This window comes from Moschus berezovskii, chromosome 15 (assembly GCF_049115385.1).
Source record: "Moschus berezovskii isolate FMDL1 chromosome 15, NW_MosBer_1.0, whole genome shotgun sequence".
NCBI classification, from domain to species: Eukaryota; Metazoa; Chordata; class Mammalia; order Artiodactyla; family Moschidae; genus Moschus; species Moschus berezovskii.
The window spans coordinates 72,567,053-72,585,917 of record NC_142474.1 but is presented as its reverse complement, the minus strand read 5'-3'; the positions used below and the strand labels follow the sequence as shown (position 1 = coordinate 72,585,917).

Here is an 18,865-nt window from a genome sequence, read left to right as displayed (position 1 = left end):
GTCAGACATGACTGAGCGACTAACACTTTAACTTTTTTAGGGTTTTTTTTAATTGCAGAAGTAATACAGGAATTACAGAAGACTACATAACTATAAAAAATATACATAAAGCCCATCATCAGCACTTTATATTACTCTTTTAAAACCATTAAGAAGAAGGTTGCCAGAGGAAGATAAACTGAACAGAATCTCAGTGTCATTTTCTAGCTTTTCTGAAATGTTTTAAGAACCTTTTGATTTCTGAGTTTTTGTGACACTTGTTTTCCTCTGAAAACTTAGGTCTCTACCTGTGTTGCTCTGAAATGTTGCCACGATGATTGTTAATAAGCATCTTAGAGCAAGTCTCTGTATATTTGAATGAATACTTCTGTGTACTTAATTGGAAGTGGGATGATCAATGACTCAGACTGTGTATTGGGTTGGCCAAAAAAGTGCATTTGGGTTTTTCCACAAGCTCTTAACATGGAGCATAAACTTTGGGGCAAATTGGGTTAGAATCCTAGTTCAGCCCTTACCAGCTGTGTGACCTTGGGTGAGTCAGTCTTTCAGTTTTATCATCTATAAAATGATTAAAATAGGACTTACCTCATAGGGTTGTTATGAGGACTACATGAATCAATATTTGCAAAATACTTAGAATATGATGTGGGATGAGTGCTGTAGCTGTTTAAATGTTACCTGATACATTTAAGTGATCATCGTGTTTACTGATGTTCTGTGTGTTAGCACTCTTAAATTCTGAAGATAAGATGATAATAATAATTACTGCTCTATAGGAGCTTACAGTCTGGAGCAAAGACAGATAATGAGAAAAAAAAAGTAAGGCTTTTGGGTATAGTGAAAAGTGTTTGTCACTCAGTCATGTCCAGCTCTCTGTGACCCCATGGACTGTAGCCTGCCAGGCTCCTCTGTCCATGGAATTCTCCAGGCAGGAATACTGGAGTGGGTTGCCATTCCCTTCTCCAGGGGATCTTCCCGACCTAGGAATCGAACCCAGGTCTCTTGCATTGCAGGCAGATTCTTTACCATCTGAGGCACCAGGTAAAAAAACCCCCAATGAGGAGGACTTCCCTGGCGATCCAGAGGTTAAGACTACGTGGTTCTCCTTCAGGGGGCCAGGGTTCCATCCTTGGTTGGGGAACTAGGATCCCACATGTCCCGTGGCAAAAAAAATTAAAGATGGACAATCAGGCTTTATTAAAATTAATTATCAAAATAGGGAAGACATTTGCAATACAAATGAAATTTGAAGATAGTTGTATTTTTTAAAACATCCACAAATCAGACAAAACCCACTTTAAAAAAATGAGTTGAAAAAGCTCAGTTTACCATAACTTAGGTGAATTACAGTGAGCATTCTGAAAGATATACAATATGATTCCATGTATATAGCACTTTTTATATGACAAAATTTTAGGAGTGGAGAATAGTTATCAGAGATATAGGGGAGTAATAGGAAGGCTGGGATGGGTATTAAAGGGCAGTGAGGAAGATCCTTGTATTAAACTAATAAAAGACTGTGGGACATCCTATTAAGATAACTGTCCTGGACTTTGCGATAAAGTAAATGTCATGAGAGACCAAACAAAAAACCAGCAAGCAAAAGACAAACAACTGGTAGGATTGGCCTTACTAAGAGGAAAACGAATTTGCTTGTGGTCCAGTGGTTAGGACTCTAGTGGCTTTCACTGCCTTGGAACTGGGTTTGATCCCTGGTTGGGATTGACTAACCTATAAGCCACTTGGCACGACAAAAAAAAAAAGAACTAAGTGCACTGAATAAGTCTTGAATAGATCAGAGATTTAAAAAAAAAAAAAGCTAGAAAAGACATTGCACTTCACTTTGGGTCAGGTTACTGTATCAATCTTGTGTTTGTTGTATGTGATAGTTGGATGGTGGGATAATGGAAATTGAGATACACTTCAAGGATCCTCCCTTCAGCTGGACTGAAAGTATTCCCTTAGCTTCTGAGAATTCTGGCAGCATGCAGCCCTCAGCTGTCAAAGCTCATTGGAATTGCCTCAGCTGGAGACCACCTTGCCCACGATCATGGCCCCACTCCCGGGCAGCCCACACCCACGGCCTGATCACCGTGGAACTAAAGCCATGCCCCCTTGCCTGAGCTCAGGATAGTTGTAAAGCTCTCTGGGGTTTGCTGAGGTCTTTCCTGAGGGTAGGCTGCAACTCAGCATCTCCCTCCCCAGCCGGACTCTTTCCCTTCATCCAGGCAGTGATCTCAAGAGCACCCCTACACTAGTCTCCATCTCAGACCCTGCTTCTGAGATCTGTCTCAGAATACACCTCGGGAGTGGGGGCGGGTCTGACTTGGGACCGTGCTCACAGGAAGGGTTTGAGGGAGCGGATACTAGGGCAGGACTTGGGAGCTGGCTTAGCCCCTCGGCCACCACAAAGACTGCCTTGGAAGTGGTAGGTGGAACACAAAGAGCACCCAGGCACGAGGTGGATCCCGAATGTGCAGGTTGGTACAACCCCCACGCTGGTTCCTTGGCTTCTGGGTAAGAACTATGGTAGTGGAAAGGCGGAGGACAGATTTTTCAGACTGGTTAAACTGACGTAACAGGGCTTCCCTGATAGCTCAGTTGGTAAAGAATCTGCCTGCAATGCAGGAGACTCCAGTTTGAGTCCTGGGTTGAGAAGATCCGCTGGAGAAGGGATAGGCTACTCACTCCAGTATTCTTGGGCTTCCCTTGTGGTTCAGCTGGTAAAAGAATCAGGCTGCAATGTGGGAGACCTGGGTTTGATCCCTGGGTCGGGAATATCCCCTGGAGAAGGGAAAGGCTACCTACTCCACTATTATTCTGGCCTGGAGAATTCCATGGACTGTATAGTCCATGGGGTTGCAAAGAGTCGGACATGACTGAACGACCTTCACCTTCACTTCCACTGGGGGTCGGGGGAGGCAGAAGGCAGTGGTACACTTAAAGACTTAAAGAAGTTGGTGTGTGTGCACACTCCGTTGCTCAGTTATGTCCAACTCTGCCATCCCTCGGACAGTAGCCTGCCAGGCTCCCCTGTCCATGGGATTTCCTAGGCAAGAATACAGAAGTGGGTTGCCATTTCCTTCTCCAGGAAGGAAATTCAATCCCAACCCAGGGATTGAATCTGTCTCCTTTATCGGCAGGTGGGTTCTTTATCAATGAGCCATCCGGGAAGCCCAGGGGTTGGGGGAGGGGCAAAATAGGGGAAAGGGATTCAGGGGGACAAACTGCCAAGTATGAAATAAAACACAAAGATATAATACAAAGCACAGAGAATGCAGCCAATATTTTACAATAACTGATGCCCAATGTGATGGTGTTATAAGGTGGGGACTTTGAGAAGGTCAGGAGAGTGTAGCCCTCATTAATGAGATTAATGCTGTAATAAAAGAGATCCAACAGAGCTCCCTGGCTCCTCCCACCTTGTGAGGATACAACCTGAGAATTCTGTGCCCCAGGAGAGGGCCCTCACCCGATCATGCTGCACCCTGATCTCAGACTTCCAGCCCTCCAGAACTGTGAGAAGTGTTGATAAATGACCCAGTCTGAGTTACGGCAGCCAGAAGGTACTACTACAGTACAGGCTATCTTAAAGCACTGCCCATGCCCCTGAAGGACTGAAGGCTTCTGTGTTCCCTGGAATTGTCTCATATCACATGCTCTCCTCAGGTAATGATTTGCTAAAATGGGAATATAAAGGTCCAGCCCCTTTGTTCAAACTCAGGACAGAGGTGAAGGGTCAATCCCGAGTTAGAGCTCCCTATGGGATTGCCTGAGGTCCCTCTGAAAAGTGCATTGGAAACCCCTTTCCTTGTACAGGTATAGACCCTAGGAGCACTTGGAAAACCTGTAAGTCAATCTCCACCTAAGAACTGGAGAACTGAATTCATGACACACGATTACGGAGGGGAATGTTCTTCTCTGGGGAGATACATGCTGGAGTATTTCTGGGTTAAACGTCAAGATGTTTACAATTTATTTTCAAACTATTCTGAAAAAAAAAAAGTTCTATATGTATGGGTATATATAGTAAATGAGGCAAAATATTTACAATTGGTGAATCTAGGTGATGTGTGTACCTGTGTTTGTACTTCTGTTTCAGTGTTTCTATAGATTTGAAAATCTCCAAAATAAAAGATTAAGGGGTTGAAACACACAAAGAGGCAATATAAGAGATGTAAAAGGAATTTCCAGAAGTATTAAAGGAACAGAAGAGAGTAGGGTGTCATGAGATCCAAGAGTTTCAAAATTAAGATAGTGTTCAACATTATCAAACGGCTACAAAATGGTCAAGCAAGGATGGGACTGAAGTGTCCCAGATATTTAGCATCCAGAAGGTCCTTGATAATCTTGGAGATAGAAATGTCAGTGGAGAAAAATAAAGGCACCCTGCCGCCTACTAAATTGCTCATTGTCTGCAGGTTGTCATTTAGCTGCAGTATCATATTTTCCATTCTGTTGATTTACTGGGACTTTAAAAAAATTGAATATTATGTTCAAAGTTCTGGAATGGTCCCTATAAGGAGAAGGCAGAGTCATGGAGCAACTCACAGTGTATTGGAGAGGCAAACGAACTCAAATACTAAATGCACCGTGATAGGTGCAACAACAGAGGAACACAGCATAGACAGGAGGGCAGGGGAGGAAGGAACACTCCAGAAGCTTTTACAAGAAAAAAGCAAAAACGGGTAAAGATGGAGTAGGTGAGTCAATTCAGCCTGGCTTCCTATAGGCTGAATCTAGCTTAAATGTGGGATTAGTTTGGCTTGCAAATGTATTCCCAGGACTTCCCTGGTGGCATGTACAGTGAATAAGAATTTGCCTGCCAGTGCTGGGGACGGGGCTTTGATCCCTGGTTCGGGAAGATTCCAGATGCCAAAAAGCAACTGAGCCCATGAGCCCACTCTCTAGAGCCCTGGAGTCACAAGTACTGAAGCCAGTGCACCTTGAGCCTGTGCTCTGCAACGAGAAGCCACCTCAAAGAGAAGCCCACACACCGCAATCAAGACCCAACTCAGCCAAATAAATAAATAAATAATTTAAAAAAAATATATTCTCAATAGTTAAAAATATTGATCGAGCTACTGATCACAAAACCCCGACTTCCTGCAGCTCCTTAAGATCTAGTAGCCCTTACCTGGAGCGGGGAATCTAGGGCAGGCAACAGTTCTTCATACACCCAGCTTGATTTAAGGACTTTGACCTCCGGAGGCAACTGAGTCCTCTCTTCCTTTGACAGATCCTAGACGCCAGTGAAGGGAACACTGGCAAACTCTCGCCCACCAGCATGCCATCCGTTCTTGTAAATAAAATTTTATTGGAACCAGGGCTGCGATTTGAAAGAGGTGACCCGAGACAGGAAAGGGGCAGGGTAGTAGCTCGGATTTTTAAATAACTGTGTTAAAATACTAGTAATTATCATTACGTTTTCTGCTGTCCCCCTTAAATTGAAGCCGGTGGTCAGCGCCACACAGGCCACACCTTACACCCCGCCCTATTGTGAAGGGTTTCGAATGACATGATTAACAGCTTGGACCTGATTTAATCTATACCATGGTAAACAGATTTTTTATTTTTTTATTTTTTTTAGCAGAGGCCTGATCAGATCCGCGACTGGAAGTTTCCACGCCCCTAAATCCCACCCTTGCACTCACAGCCTCTCGGGTTCCTACTTCTCTCTAACGCCCACGTCCTGGCTCCTTCTTCGGGCCCAGAACCACAGTCGGTGCCCTCCCCGGTCCCCTCCGAGCGAGTACCCCAGGAGGCCGAGGCACCTGCCTCCCCGGCGCATCCCTCACCTGCGCCCCGCGCCGCCGTTTCCTGCATCCTTCCAGGCCCGAGAGTCAACACCGGGACCATCGCTCCGCTACAACGGGGCGGAGCTTCCGCATCGGCCCGCTCCGCACTCGGCTAGTGCTGCCTCGCCCCGGCGACCATCCAGCGGGAGGCGGAGCGAGTCCAAAATGGCGGCTCTCAGGCTGGCGCGCTCCGTGCTGCCGAGGCTTTGAGGTGGTCGCCGGGGGTCGGGGGGGGGGGACGATTTCCCCGCCGCGGAGGCCCTGGAGGATGAATCGGGGGCCCTGCTAAGGCTGGGCGGCGGAGGTGGTGAGAAGTGGCGGCACGCACTGCGGTGGAGTCCACGGAGCGGGATGTGCGAGAGTTACTCCAGGTCGTTGTTGAGGGTCTCGGTGGCGCAGATCTGCCAGGCGCTGGGCTGGGACTCGGTGCAACTGAGCGCCTGCCACCTTCTCACGGACGTGCTGCAGCGCTACCTGCAGCAGCTGGGACGGGGCTGCCACCGGTACTCGGAGCTGTGTGAGTACCGGGCTGGGTACGGGAGGCTGCCTGGCCGGTCACGAGTGACACCTCCGCGCTCCCCTGTGCCCTCCCGGCGTCCGGGAGGTGTTGGCCCTCCGCCCCCACCCCGCGATCGGCTGTCTTCTCGGCCCCTGACGCTCCTCCGCTCCCACTGCCCCTGGAAACTCGAGTCATCCCTCTGCTGCCTCTTCGCCAGCCGCTAACTTATCCCGCGTGCAGCAGGAGCCGGGGCCCCGCTCCCAGCTCCACACCCTCTGCCCTCCTCTCTGATCTGAACATCGGCCTTAATCATCGTCTCCTTTGGCAGCGTGCAGAACCCCCTCCAGAACGCCTTACAGCCTGTGTTAGTTTGGTCTTTTCCCTCCCCTTGCCCGCAAACTGCTACAACTAGTTGTCACAGGCGCTCCGTCTACCGGCCGTTTCTTACAAGCCTGGCCGTTCTTCAGCTCCTGACAACACAGACTCGTTGACAGCTCTGCTCCGTTAGGGACACGGCCTCTTCTTTGTTTCTGTTCGTTTCACGGACAGCATCTCTGCCAACTTGGTCAGTTTCACTTATGTTCACTTTCACTTGCATCTCAATTGATTTCCTCCTCGTCTGTATTTTTATGTCAGTGGTTATCAGAGTGTGGTAGAGAGATCATAGGCAGTTTACAAGGTTCCCCAGGTAGTCCGGGCTACAGCAGATGGTTTTTAAGCGAGTATCTGGTAGTATCTGTTCTTTAGTGGCTAAGTCGTGTCTGACTCTTTAGCGACTCTGTGGGCTGCGTCCCACCAAACTCCCCTCTCCATGGGGTTTCCCAGGCAAGAAGACTGAAGTGGTTTGCCATTTCCTTCTCCAGGGGATCTTCCCCGGGCCAGTGACCAAACTGACAGTCTCCTGCCTTAGCTGGCGGATTCTTTACCACGGGGCCACCAGGGAAGCCCCAGGAGTATCTATAGCTGGTGGCATTTACACAGTTGGAATATCTAATAGGTGCAACACATCCTCTCATTGATGGGAAGTCTATGTGTGGAGAGGGAACTGACCCTCACTGAAGTTTCAGGGCATTATTTTTCAGGTGGTAAGCTGCAGAACTGAGTGAAGTGTTTCACGGAACATTTTGTTTTGTTAAGGTGGTTACTCCACTGAAAAATTGACACACATGGATACACTTTACTTCTTAGGTCCCAAGTTTCATTCCAACTTCCACAGTGCTATCAGAATAACCTGTTAGTCACGCCATAACACAAACCTGATTGTGTCATTCTTAAAAATATTCCACTTAGTTACAGGCTGGAAATCTGAGCTCTCTAGCAGCACGCGCTTTCCTTTGTGAGTTCACATTTTCTTATCTTCTGCTGTCCTGTCACCCTCAATCTGCAGCCATGCAACTTGCTTTTCCTGAAATACTTTAAGCCCACCATTCCTGCCTGCATGCTGTTTCCTAGCGTGTCCTTCGCCCCCTGTCCACGGATAGTATGACTTCTCTTTTGAGATTCACTTATCATTTGCTTTAGGAAACTCATCATATGTCTTCTCATAATTCTGTGCATATTTCTGCCTTGTTAACTGAACATCTTGTTTGTTTTTTAAATACATTTATTTATTTGGCTGTGCTGAGTCTTAGTGGCGGCACGCGGGATCTTGGATCTTCATTGAGGCTTTTGGGACCTAGTTCCCTAATCAAGGATGGAACCTGGGCCCCCTGCGTTAGGAGCTCGGAGTCTTAGTCGGTGGAAGTCCCTGAATGCCTTATTTTGTAATCATCTGTGTGTGTCTCTCACCCTCTCCTCTTCCCTCCCCAGGAGACAAGTTTATTGTATCTGTATTCAGTAACCTAGTACAGTGCCATAATATAATAGGCATCCAGGAGATACTTGTTGAATAAATAACTGAACTGATAAGCCGCTACCATGATAACTATTTAGCCATTTAAATTTTTGAGTTTTGAAGGTGTGTCTTTTGGGACCGCTTGCCTCTGTAGCCACTCGACTTGAAGCTGCCGAGTGGCTCTCATTCAGTGTCATCTTGCTCATGCACCACCAGCACGCTGCTCGCTGCTTCTGCTGCTTTTTCCTCCCTCCTCCCTTCCTGGCCCTTGACTGAGTTTACTGTTACGGTATGCATGGTCCCGGTTATATTTTTTGCTCCCAAATTCCCTAAATGAGGATGGATGTTCTGTACCTTTAGGTCAAAATATCCCCAGAATACATACTTGCCTTTCCTGACTCACACAGAACCAGATAGGTGCTGGCACTGCGAGCAACCAGGTATTCTAGAGTCATCGCATGAGCCTTGTTTTGCCTTCATGTGAACCTCGTTGATAATTACCCAGTCTCTGTAATGATTGTCTTACTTTTAGTGAGAATAGGATGATCAGGTTCATTACTCCCCATTGTGATTTGGTGACTTTTCAAAAATGCTACTTCCTGGTATACTTAACTGGTTACAGACGTTCTTTTTTCTCCACTGTTCTTATTTCAGACTGGAATTCTGTAAGGTCAGGTCCCCGCTATGCAATCTTGTCTTCTGTTTCTTTATTTCTTTCGTCTTTCTGACGCAGCGTTTATTGAGCACCATTTATGTTTGTGCTACCTGAGGGAGACGTAGGATTACTTAGGCATAATTCCTGCCCATAAGGCGTATACAAGGGTGTGGAAATGTCAGTAAAAACAAAATGATGGCATTTGCTCCTGTTTAAAAAGATGCTCTTTCAGTAAAGTAAGTATCGGAAGTTACTATTAATTCAACAAATAGTATATTTAAAAATTTTCCAAAGGTAACAATTTACCAAAGCACTCAGGAGCAGAAGTTTCCGGATGCACTCTGCTATACATTGTGTGTATACACTGAAAGTAGTGCACGGTATCGGCAGTAACTGCAGAAGGAATACAGAGGCGGAGAAACGCTCGCGCACTCTGGGCTCCAGGGCCGGCTTCGCAGGGAAGACGAGGTTTAAGTTGAAGCGCGACACACAACAGTGGTGCGAGGTGGGGAGCACGCCAGGTAGAAGAAAAGCATAACCTGAGATGACAAAGTGGGATTCAGTGAGGCGACCAGCTTGGCATATGTAACCAGGTCATTTGGAAGGTGCTAGAGAAGAGTGTTAAATGGAGAGAAATCAGGTAAGGGACGGACTTCACAGGTAGAGGCAGGAGACACTGCACACTGTGTGCGGGGTGTGGGGTGCTGAAAGTGATGCTTGAAGAGGGTTGCGCTGTCGGTGAAACGCACTAGAGGTGCACTGGGGAGGGCTTGAAGCAGTGATGAGATGGGGAGAGTGGGAACAGAGGGAAAGGAGAAGTGCTGAAAGCCAGGGCCAGCAAGGATGGTGCGGGGGAAGGAGTGGAAGGTCTTGGGCTGAACTGCACAAATGTGGAGGAATTCAAGAGGAGCACATCTGTCTAGAGTAAGAAAAGAGTAGTGCTTTTAAGAGAGTTGAAAATGCCTGCCTGTCGTTAAGGGGAAGAACAGGTATTCATTTTCTGTATTCTTTTTTATGCATCATAGAAGTAACCTGTGCTTGTACAGAAATTCAGACTACAACATTCTTGAAGTTAGATGCGAGTCTCATGCTTCAGTGCTTCCCTTCCCCGTCTGCTGCTTTCAGCCCTGTAACCTGTTAAAGTTGAATGTGTATCTTTCCAGAAGTTTTCTGAATGGGTGTGAGCAAGCATGTCTAGTTTTTGCAAACTGTATATTGTTCTTTTCCATTTTACATCATGATTTAATTTCAGGCAAACTGAATTTGATATGATTATCGGAGATTACACTAAAAAAAGAAAGAAATAGACTGTCAGAAATCTGGAACTGGAATTTACATAGAAGTTTTAAAAGATGTAGAGACCTTAAGTTCTGCAAAGGGCAGGTCAGAGAAGGAACCTCTTTTTCGAAAGAGAATCTCACTATATCTAATGCTTTATCGGTTTATCTCTACCCATTTTATATAGTATCTTCTAAATACATTTAAAATGTATATTTAAATGACCTGTATGATCTAAGTCCTTTCAACACATTTTGTAGATTTAAAAAAAATTGATTTAGTGGTATAATCATTCAGCAGATGTTTATGGAGTGCCAGCTGTATGCCAACCACTGTTGTAGTTTCCAGCATTGTATCACTAACAGCGAAAATAGAATGGACATTTACCTAGCTCAGCATTCTACATATTTGATAAAAAATAATAGCAACCTTTACCTTGTGTCAGCCAGTGTTCCAGGTGCTGTTGACCATCCTTGAGTTACTTTTGACATTAGTTCTGTACTGGCTGGTTGTTAGTGTGAATTGTCTGTGGTGTTCTGGCTGGTTATCAGATTGTATTTAAATTGACTTTCAGAGTCAGCTTTCTGATCTTTAAAAAATATGATGTTCTGTTGAAACTCTATTCAACTCTTTAACTGAGTCCTAAGTATATAGTAGGAGAAGGCAATGGCACCCCACTCCAGTACTCTTGCCTGCCTGGAAAATCCCATGGATGGAGGAGCCTGGAAGGCTGCAGTCCATGGGGTTGTGAAGAGTCGGACACGACTGAGGGACTTCACTTTCACTTTTCACTTTCATGCATTGGAGAAGGAAATGGCAACCCACTCCAGTGTTCTTGCCTGGAGAATCCCAGGGATGGCAGGGCCTGGTGGTTGCCATCTATGGGGTCGCACAGAGTTGGACACGACTGAAGTGACTTAGCAGCAGCAGCAGCAAGTGTATAGTATATTTGTTTCTGAGCTGCATATTTACCTAATACTTTTTTCTTACTGCTTTAAAAGATATTCATGGAATTTTCTTAAACTCATTTATTCTGCTTTTGACTTTTGTTTCAGATGGCCGGACAGACCCAATTTTGGATGATGTTGGTGAAGCCTTCCAACTCATGGGGGTTAGTCTTCACGAACTAGAAGACTATATCCACAATATTGAACCCGTCACTTTCCCACATCAGATCCCTTCATTTCCCGTTAGCAAGAACAATGTTCTTCAGTTTCCTCAACCCGGAAGTAAAGATGCAGAAGAAAGAAAAGAGTACATCCCTGATTACATGCCACCCATTGTGTCTTCTCAAGAAGGTTTGTGGGGGTTTTTGTTTCTTGCTCATGTATTTGTAACTATTTTAATGGGTTTTTAATCTGCTTAGGTTTTCTAACTTGTATAAAATGTTATGCTAACATATAAATTCTGGAAATGCCATAAAAATATTTTAATATTACTTACAAATTGTTCTAACCTTTAAGGCAACAAACTTGCAGCCGGCCTCAGCAGGCAGAGCCCTGGAATCAAGGCATTAATTTCCTTTGTAAATTTTAAGTAGGGGAGAACTGAAGGTGACCTCAGAGAGAAGCCTGTCAGGAGACATAGTAAATGAGAATGGGATATTCAGTAAATGAGAAAAGCTTTGAAGCATAAAATTGGGGTGGTTCTCCCCACTTACTGTAGACGTGAGTTGGATGATACTGGAAACGTGGGTGAACATTCACTAATATTGTGTAGATTTATCTGTATCTTTATGATGAGTAGAAATATTTATGTTTTGTCATACAGAATTTTTATTGCAAAATAATACCTTCTCAGGCATAGTCAATCCTTGAAGAGTTCCTTTTTTCCTGCATGATTTTACATGTTGATCTTCTAGGTTCACTAAGATTCTAAAGAGATACGTATGTAATTTGTGGTCTCTAATGCAGATACAAAACATTTTTTCTTGTTAAAAAATGGAAAAGTTGCAATTTCTTTCTTTTTTAAAATTCTAAAACTATAGATGTGCTTCAGGATAATGCAAATGATGGCACAAATAACTTTATAACTTTTTTGTTAATGTGCAGTTCAGTGGCTTTAAGTACATTGACACTGTTATGCTACCAGCACAGCTGTTCATCTCCAGAACATTTTCGTCTCTAACTCTGTAACCACTGAACAATAACTTCTCATTGCCCCCTCCCCTCAGCCCCTGGAAGCCATCATTCTATTTTCTGTCTGCAAATTTGACTGCTCTAGGTATTTCATGTAAGTGGGATTTTACATATCTGTTTATCTGGCTTGCTTCACTTGGCATAATGTCTTCAAGATTCATCCATGTTGTACCAAGTGTCAAAATGTCCCTCCTTTTAAAGGCTGAACTGTACCTCATTGTGCATATTAAGCATCCATTTATTGATGGCTGCTTGGGTTGTTTCTACCTTTTGGCTGTTGTGAATAATACTGCTATGAACATTGCAAATACTTGATGCCCTGCTTTTCAGTTCTTGGGGTCTATGCTCAGAAGAGGAATTGCTGGATCATATGGTAATTCTATATTGTTTGAGGATCAGTTTAGACATGGAAAACTGTCATAGCTTTCTGGTTTGAGTCCCTTGGAAAAAGACTCTACTTGACAGCTTAGCCCTTTTCTGCTTAAAGTTCTTAGAGATTTAATCCTGACTGAAGGCAGCAGTCAGTTTCACCAGTAAATGTGATAAAAGCATGCCTTCAGTAGGTGTTCTTGAACAGAGTTGAATTAAGCATTGTTTGTAGGGTCTTGCCTATAGAAGTTCCTTGTTTGTCTTCCTTTCCTGACTAACGGTACATTAACAGCACAGCTTGGAAATCTTCACACTTGGAAATCAGTCATTCCCAGTGTTCCTCAGTAGCTGCTAAGAATCTGTCTCCTTCCCACCTTTGAATGTATTTGTATTTGTAACCTTTATTACCTTGGAGAATGTCTTACTGTTTGTAACCCCCTGTGTAAAGGCGTTCTGTTTAAACCCCTCATTCCCTATGTCTGTGTTCTTGATCTTAGAAACTTATATTTGTTACAGCTTTTCTAAGCATATATTTACTTTAATAACAAATGAATTTCAATATTAACATCCTCAAAGGAGGGTTTCTTGGGCCGAGACCTGGTACTAACTGTATTGAAAAAAACTCCTCTTCATGAAAGTAGCATTAAGTTAGTCTGTGATGTGTCCTCTTGTACTTTAAGAATAGTCTTTGTATGGCTCTGAAATTTTTTTTAGATGAAATGCCATTTAGAAGTATACAAGTATGCTTAAAATGCTACTTAGAAGTACACAGAATTTGAAATTGTGCTAAGAAAACATGAATGGTCATCAAATGCTGGGAGAAAATGGAAGGCATTACGTAGGAGGAACCTGAAGGAAAGACAGTGTTGTAAGTAAGTGGCACATTAGTGATTCTCAGAGTGATACGAGTGTCATTTCAGCGAGTCAGACACTGGTAAAGTGTAACAGCAAGACTGTGTTTGTTATCAGTTGGCATGTGTTTGAGCTGGAACTACTGTTGTCTCCATATAGAGTTATACAGTCCATTTTCTCTATGTACTTTGGAGCTTTCTAACTCTGTTTTGTAGCTTTCATATCATTTTACCTCCTGTTCAACCTCCTGTTTAGTAGTTAGATTGTTTAAATTTTTTTTTTTTTTTGAATTCAGGTTCAATTAATCTCACTTCCTGGCTCACACACAGGTTCCTCTCTGGTCATTGCATGGCCTGCATTTATTAATTTGGAGAGTTAATTATTTTTAATATTGTAATAAGCCCTGATGAGCTCACGACTCAGAATGAAAGCTAGGACTTTGATTATAGTCTATGCTTAACCTTCTTGTTTCGTTTTTATGGCACGCAAATTATACACAATGAAATTCTCTCAAAGTGATATGGTAATCATGTTTAAATACTGCCAAGGAAATGTAGCTAAGATAGCAGATTTGTACTGGGTAGTGAAGGAGAGTGAAAAATGATTCAGTGATTTTAGCTACTGACTGCTCTCTGAAATTATGGTAGTACATTTTTTAATTTCTCTTGTGGATTATTTGAAGCAAAAGAAGAATCTTATGTTATTTGAAGTTTCTGCAATAAAAATTAGAGACATTCTAGGAGGAAAATAGCGTAAGCCTTGACCATTTCTTTTTCCAGCGAACACTTGTAGATTTTCTGGCGCAGAAATATTGCTGATTCCTATAATGTGCATATTGTTCATAAGGATATAGTAATGATAGGCAGTACAATAAGATGCTTATTAAAACCTTTTATTTAGGGAAAGTGAAGTGAAGTGAAGTCGCTCAGTTGTGTCCAACTCTTTGCGGCCCCATGGACTGTAGCCCACCAGGTTCCTCCATCCATGGTTTTCCAGGCAAGAGTAGTTATTCAGGGAAAAGAATGTAAAATACAGTCCTGTGGTTACCCATTTTTTAATACAGCCACACAAGTCAGCTTAGTAAGTCATTTACAACCTGAAGTCTTTTTTTCCACCGGCACAGCACGTTAGAAGGTATCTAGTATTCTGGTTAGCGGCGCACAGTGTGGTACAGACGTGAGCAACTTTGATAATAACATCTGTTCACCAAGTTTTTTGTTTTGTTTTCCTAAGAGCCACAGGCATGGTCAGGCTTTGGTCATAAAATCTTACTAGCAAAGCTACCCTCTTATCAATCTTTCAGCCTGGTTTCCGTCAAAAAAAAAGAGCGTGGGACTCCCTCTGGTGGTCCAGTGGTTAAGACTTCGCCTTCCAGTGCAGAGGGTGTGCGTTCGGCCGCTGGTTGGGGAACTGTGGAGAAAGCAGGGCTTCATGGAGCCATTCAGCTGTGACTCAGTTACTTTCTGAGTTTACAGTCTCCCAAAGTTGCTTTACCTTTCCCAGTGTCATTTCCATCGTCCATAAGGCAGGGATTTGATTCCTGCCACGAGAGTGGTGGTGAGGACTAGGGGAGAGATCCTGTAAGACATTCATGTGAAATAGGACAGTGTGCAACACATAATACGCATGTTGGTCCCCTTCCCATCCTGCTGCTTCACTCTTGAGGAATTTCCTTTCCCTTGAAGGACAATATACATTTGAGGAAGTGACTCAACAATAAGAATAAATCTAAAACAGTGTTAATGTTTTTAACACTCCAGTGTTCTTGCCGGGAGAATCCCAGGGATGGGTGAGCCTGGTGGGCTGCCGTCTGTGGGGTCACACAGGGTTGGACACAACTGAAGTGACTTAGCAGCAGCAGGGGCTAAGGAGACAGACTTAATAGCTGGGCTGGGGTGTGTGCTTGATGGAGGAGCTCTCTGACTGTCAGCTATGTGAAGATGGGGTGGGAGAACATGAGAGACGAATTCCTACCTGTTATAACTCATTATGTGTTTACAAGTGAAACCTTTTTGAAAGGATATGATAGATGCATATCTTGCACAGACTGTTACAGTTCTGATAGCCAGTACCCAGTGTGTTTTACCCAGGAACACTACCCACCTGCCAGCCCACCATATGTATTTTCAGATTCACAACAGTAACATACTTTTCTTTTCTGTTTTGTTTGCCAAGGAATGCATGAAAAAGTAGCATTCTCTTCCAGAGTCATTGTTCGGTTCTCAAAAGTATGCTCAATAGATCACTGGTCTTCTAGGTGATCTGTTGATTGGTCCGTAATAGTCCAGAAGGAAAAAAGAAATGGAAACCATTTACTCTGCTTTACTTACTGCAGGAAACTTAACAACCTCAAACTCGGAAACTTGGTCAAGATACTGTGATGTTGCTACTTTTAGGGTTTTTTACAAATTTTTAAGTTAACTTTCTTTGAATAGATTTAGATTTATAGGAAAATCCTGTACCCAGTTTCATGTAATATTAATATATTACTATGGGATGTTTATTACGGTTAATGAACCAACATTGATATATTATTTATTAATGTCCATTATCCTTAGTTTTTACCTAATACCCTTTTTCTGTTCCATCTGTATTGTATGCCCGTGACTTTAGTTGTCGTGTCTTCTTAGGCTCTTGTTGACTCTGACAGTTTTCAAACTTTCCATTTCTGATGACTGTGACAGTTTTGAGATGTATTGGTCAGAGGTATATAGATGCCCCTCTGTTGGAATTTGTCAGGCTTTTCTCATAATTGCACTGGAGTGACAGGTTTTGGGGGAGGAAGACCACAGTTGTGAAGTGCCATTTTCATCGTATCTTATTAAAGGTGCATCCTATCAATGTGATTGATCACTGTTGATGCTGACCGTGGTCACGTGGCAGAGGTGGTGTTTCTCGGTATATCCATTCTGAAGGTACCCTCTTTTCCCTCTTCCCACACTGTCACCTTTGGAAAGGATCCCCTGTGCGTAGACCACTGTTAAGGAGTAGGGAGTTATACTTCCCCCCCCTTTAAAGTAGAATATTTCCACAAATTAAACTCCCCTGCAGAAATTATTTGAAATTCTTCTCCATTTGTCTCTTCTCTCAGGGCTTAATTTTATGAAGCACTTTCAAAAATAAACATTTATAGGTTCAAAATAATTTTTAAAAGTAACACAAGCATGTTGAAAAAAAAAAGTATAAAACAAAAGGTCTTCCTCATTTTCCTCATACTCTCATTTGCCAAGAGAAATGTGTTTAAGGTGTGACTCCTGCTGCTGCTGCTGCTAAATCGCTTCAGTAGTGTCCGACTCTGTGCAACCCCATACATGGCAGCCCACCAGGCTTCGCCGTCCCTGGGATTCTCCAGGCAAGAACACTGGAGTGGGTTGCCATTTCCTTCTCCAGTGCATGAAAGTGAAAAGGGAAAGTGAAGTCGCTTAGTTGTGTCCGACCCTTAGCAACCCCATGGACCACAGCCTACCAGGCTCTTCTGTCCATGGCATTTTCCAGGCAAGAGTACTGGAGTGGGTTGCCATTGCCTTCTCCGATGACTCCTTCTAGGTTTCTTAATAAGAAATGTTTTGACTCAAGGATGTGTGTCCACTTCAGTTCCCACCATTTGTCTCTGAAGTTGCTGCTGTCTGACTTCCTCCATCCTTCTCTTGAAGTCGCTCTCATTGAGATCACCAAGTAGCACCTGACTAGTTGACTTAAAGGCAGTGTTCATCCTTATTTACTGATCTGTTTTTTTGGAGGAGTAGGTATAACTTAGTGAATTATTACAAAGCAAATACCTTTATAAAGGGCTTCCCTGGTAAAGAATCTGCCTGCCAGTTCAGGAAATGCAGGTTCGATTGCTGGGTTGGGAAGATCCCCTGGAGAAGGGAGTGGCTCCCCACTTTATAGTATTCTTGCCTGGAGAATCCCATGGACAGAGGAGCCTGGAGGGCTATAGTCCATGGGGTCGCAAAAGGGTCGGCTTAGTCGGCTTAGCAACTAAACAACAAATACCTTTTGACCACCTCCCATTTCAGTACCCAGAATTTTACTAACCACTCCAGAGCCCCGCTTTGTGCCCACCCCTCTCTTTTCCACTCTTCTCGCTTTATTATAGGGAATACTGCTTTGTTTTTCTTTTTTATTACTTTACATTTGCTTTGTTTTTCTTAATAGTTTTATCAGTCAAATGTGTATCCCTAGATACTTTTAATTTCTTTTCACATCCACCACGATTTTTGTTTTTAAACTTCTCGTATCTTTTCAGTTCAGTTGAGTCGCTCAGTCGTGTCCGACTCTTTGCGACCCCATGAATCACAGCACGCCAGGCCTCCCTGTCCATCACCAACTCCCAGAGTCCACCCAAACCCATGTTCATCGAGTCAGTAGTGCCATCCAACCATCTCATCCTCTGTCATCCCCTTCTCTTCCTGCCCTCAATCTTTCCCAGCATCAGGGTCTTTTCTAATGAGTCAGCTCTTCGCATCAAGTGGCCAAAGTATTGGAGTTTCAGCTTCAACATCAGTCCTTCCAGTGAACACCCAGGACTGATCTCCTTTAGGATGGACTGGTTGGATCTCCTTGCAGTCCAAGGGACTCTCAAGAGTCTTCTCCAACACCACAGTTCAAAAGCATCAATTCTTCGGCACTCAGCCTTCTTTATAGTCCAACTCTCACATCCATACATGACCACTGGAAAAACCATAGCCTTGACTAGTCGGACCTTTGTTGGCAAAATAATGTCTCTGCTTTTTAATATACTGTCTAGGTTGGTCATAACTTTCCTTCCAAGGAGTAAGCGTCTTTTAATTTCATGGCTGCAATCACCATCTGCAGTGATTTTGGAGCCCAGAAAAATAAAGTCAGCCACTGTTTCCACTGTTTCCCATCTATCTGCCATGAAGTGATGGGGCCAGATGCCATGATCTTAGTTATCTGAATGTTGAGCTTTAAGCCAACTTTTTCACTCTCCTCTTTCACTTTCAAGAGGCTCTTTAGTTCCTCTTCACTTTCTGCCATGAGGGTGGTGTCATCTGCATATCTGAGGTTATTGATATTTCTCCCAGTAATCTTGATTCCAGCTTGTGCTTCCTCCAGCCCAGCGTTTCGTATCTTTTAAGTTTCTTTTAATCTAGAGGCCCGGCTTCTAATTCCCTGCCCCCACCTACTCCTTTTCCCCTCTTACAATGCATTGTATTTGTTGAGGAGCCTGGGGTGTTGGACTTTTAGGATTTCCTGCAGTCTGAATTTGCTATGTACTCTGTACTATCAATGGTGCAGTTCAGTGTGCTTCTTTGAAATTTGCAGCAAGGATCTATAAGGACTGATCAGACTTCATTTTCCTGCCTCTGGCAAGACAGATGTGGGTTTGTACCTATAGTGTAAGTTTTTGAGTTAAGAGTTTTAAAATATATGGGTGTCTCCAGCTTTGCATTCAGGCCTTAAATAGAGGTGCATATA

The 18,865-nt window shown here is 43.7% G+C and overlaps 1 protein-coding gene across 1 annotated transcript in view; it reads left to right on the top strand.

The window, feature by feature from the left end:
* The first annotated feature begins 5,952 nt into the window (after nucleotides 1–5,952).
* Nucleotides 5,953–18,865, top strand: part of TAF3 (TATA-box binding protein associated factor 3) — a 120,753-nt gene continuing 107,840 nt past the window's right edge. The window contains exons 1-2 of the mRNA XM_055427275.2: nucleotides 5,953–6,315; nucleotides 11,120–11,362. Coding sequence (XP_055283250.2) covers nucleotides 6,150–6,315; nucleotides 11,120–11,362 — 409 coding nt within the window. The 5' untranslated portion in view covers nucleotides 5,953–6,149. The remainder of the gene's footprint in view (nucleotides 6,316–11,119; nucleotides 11,363–18,865) is intronic.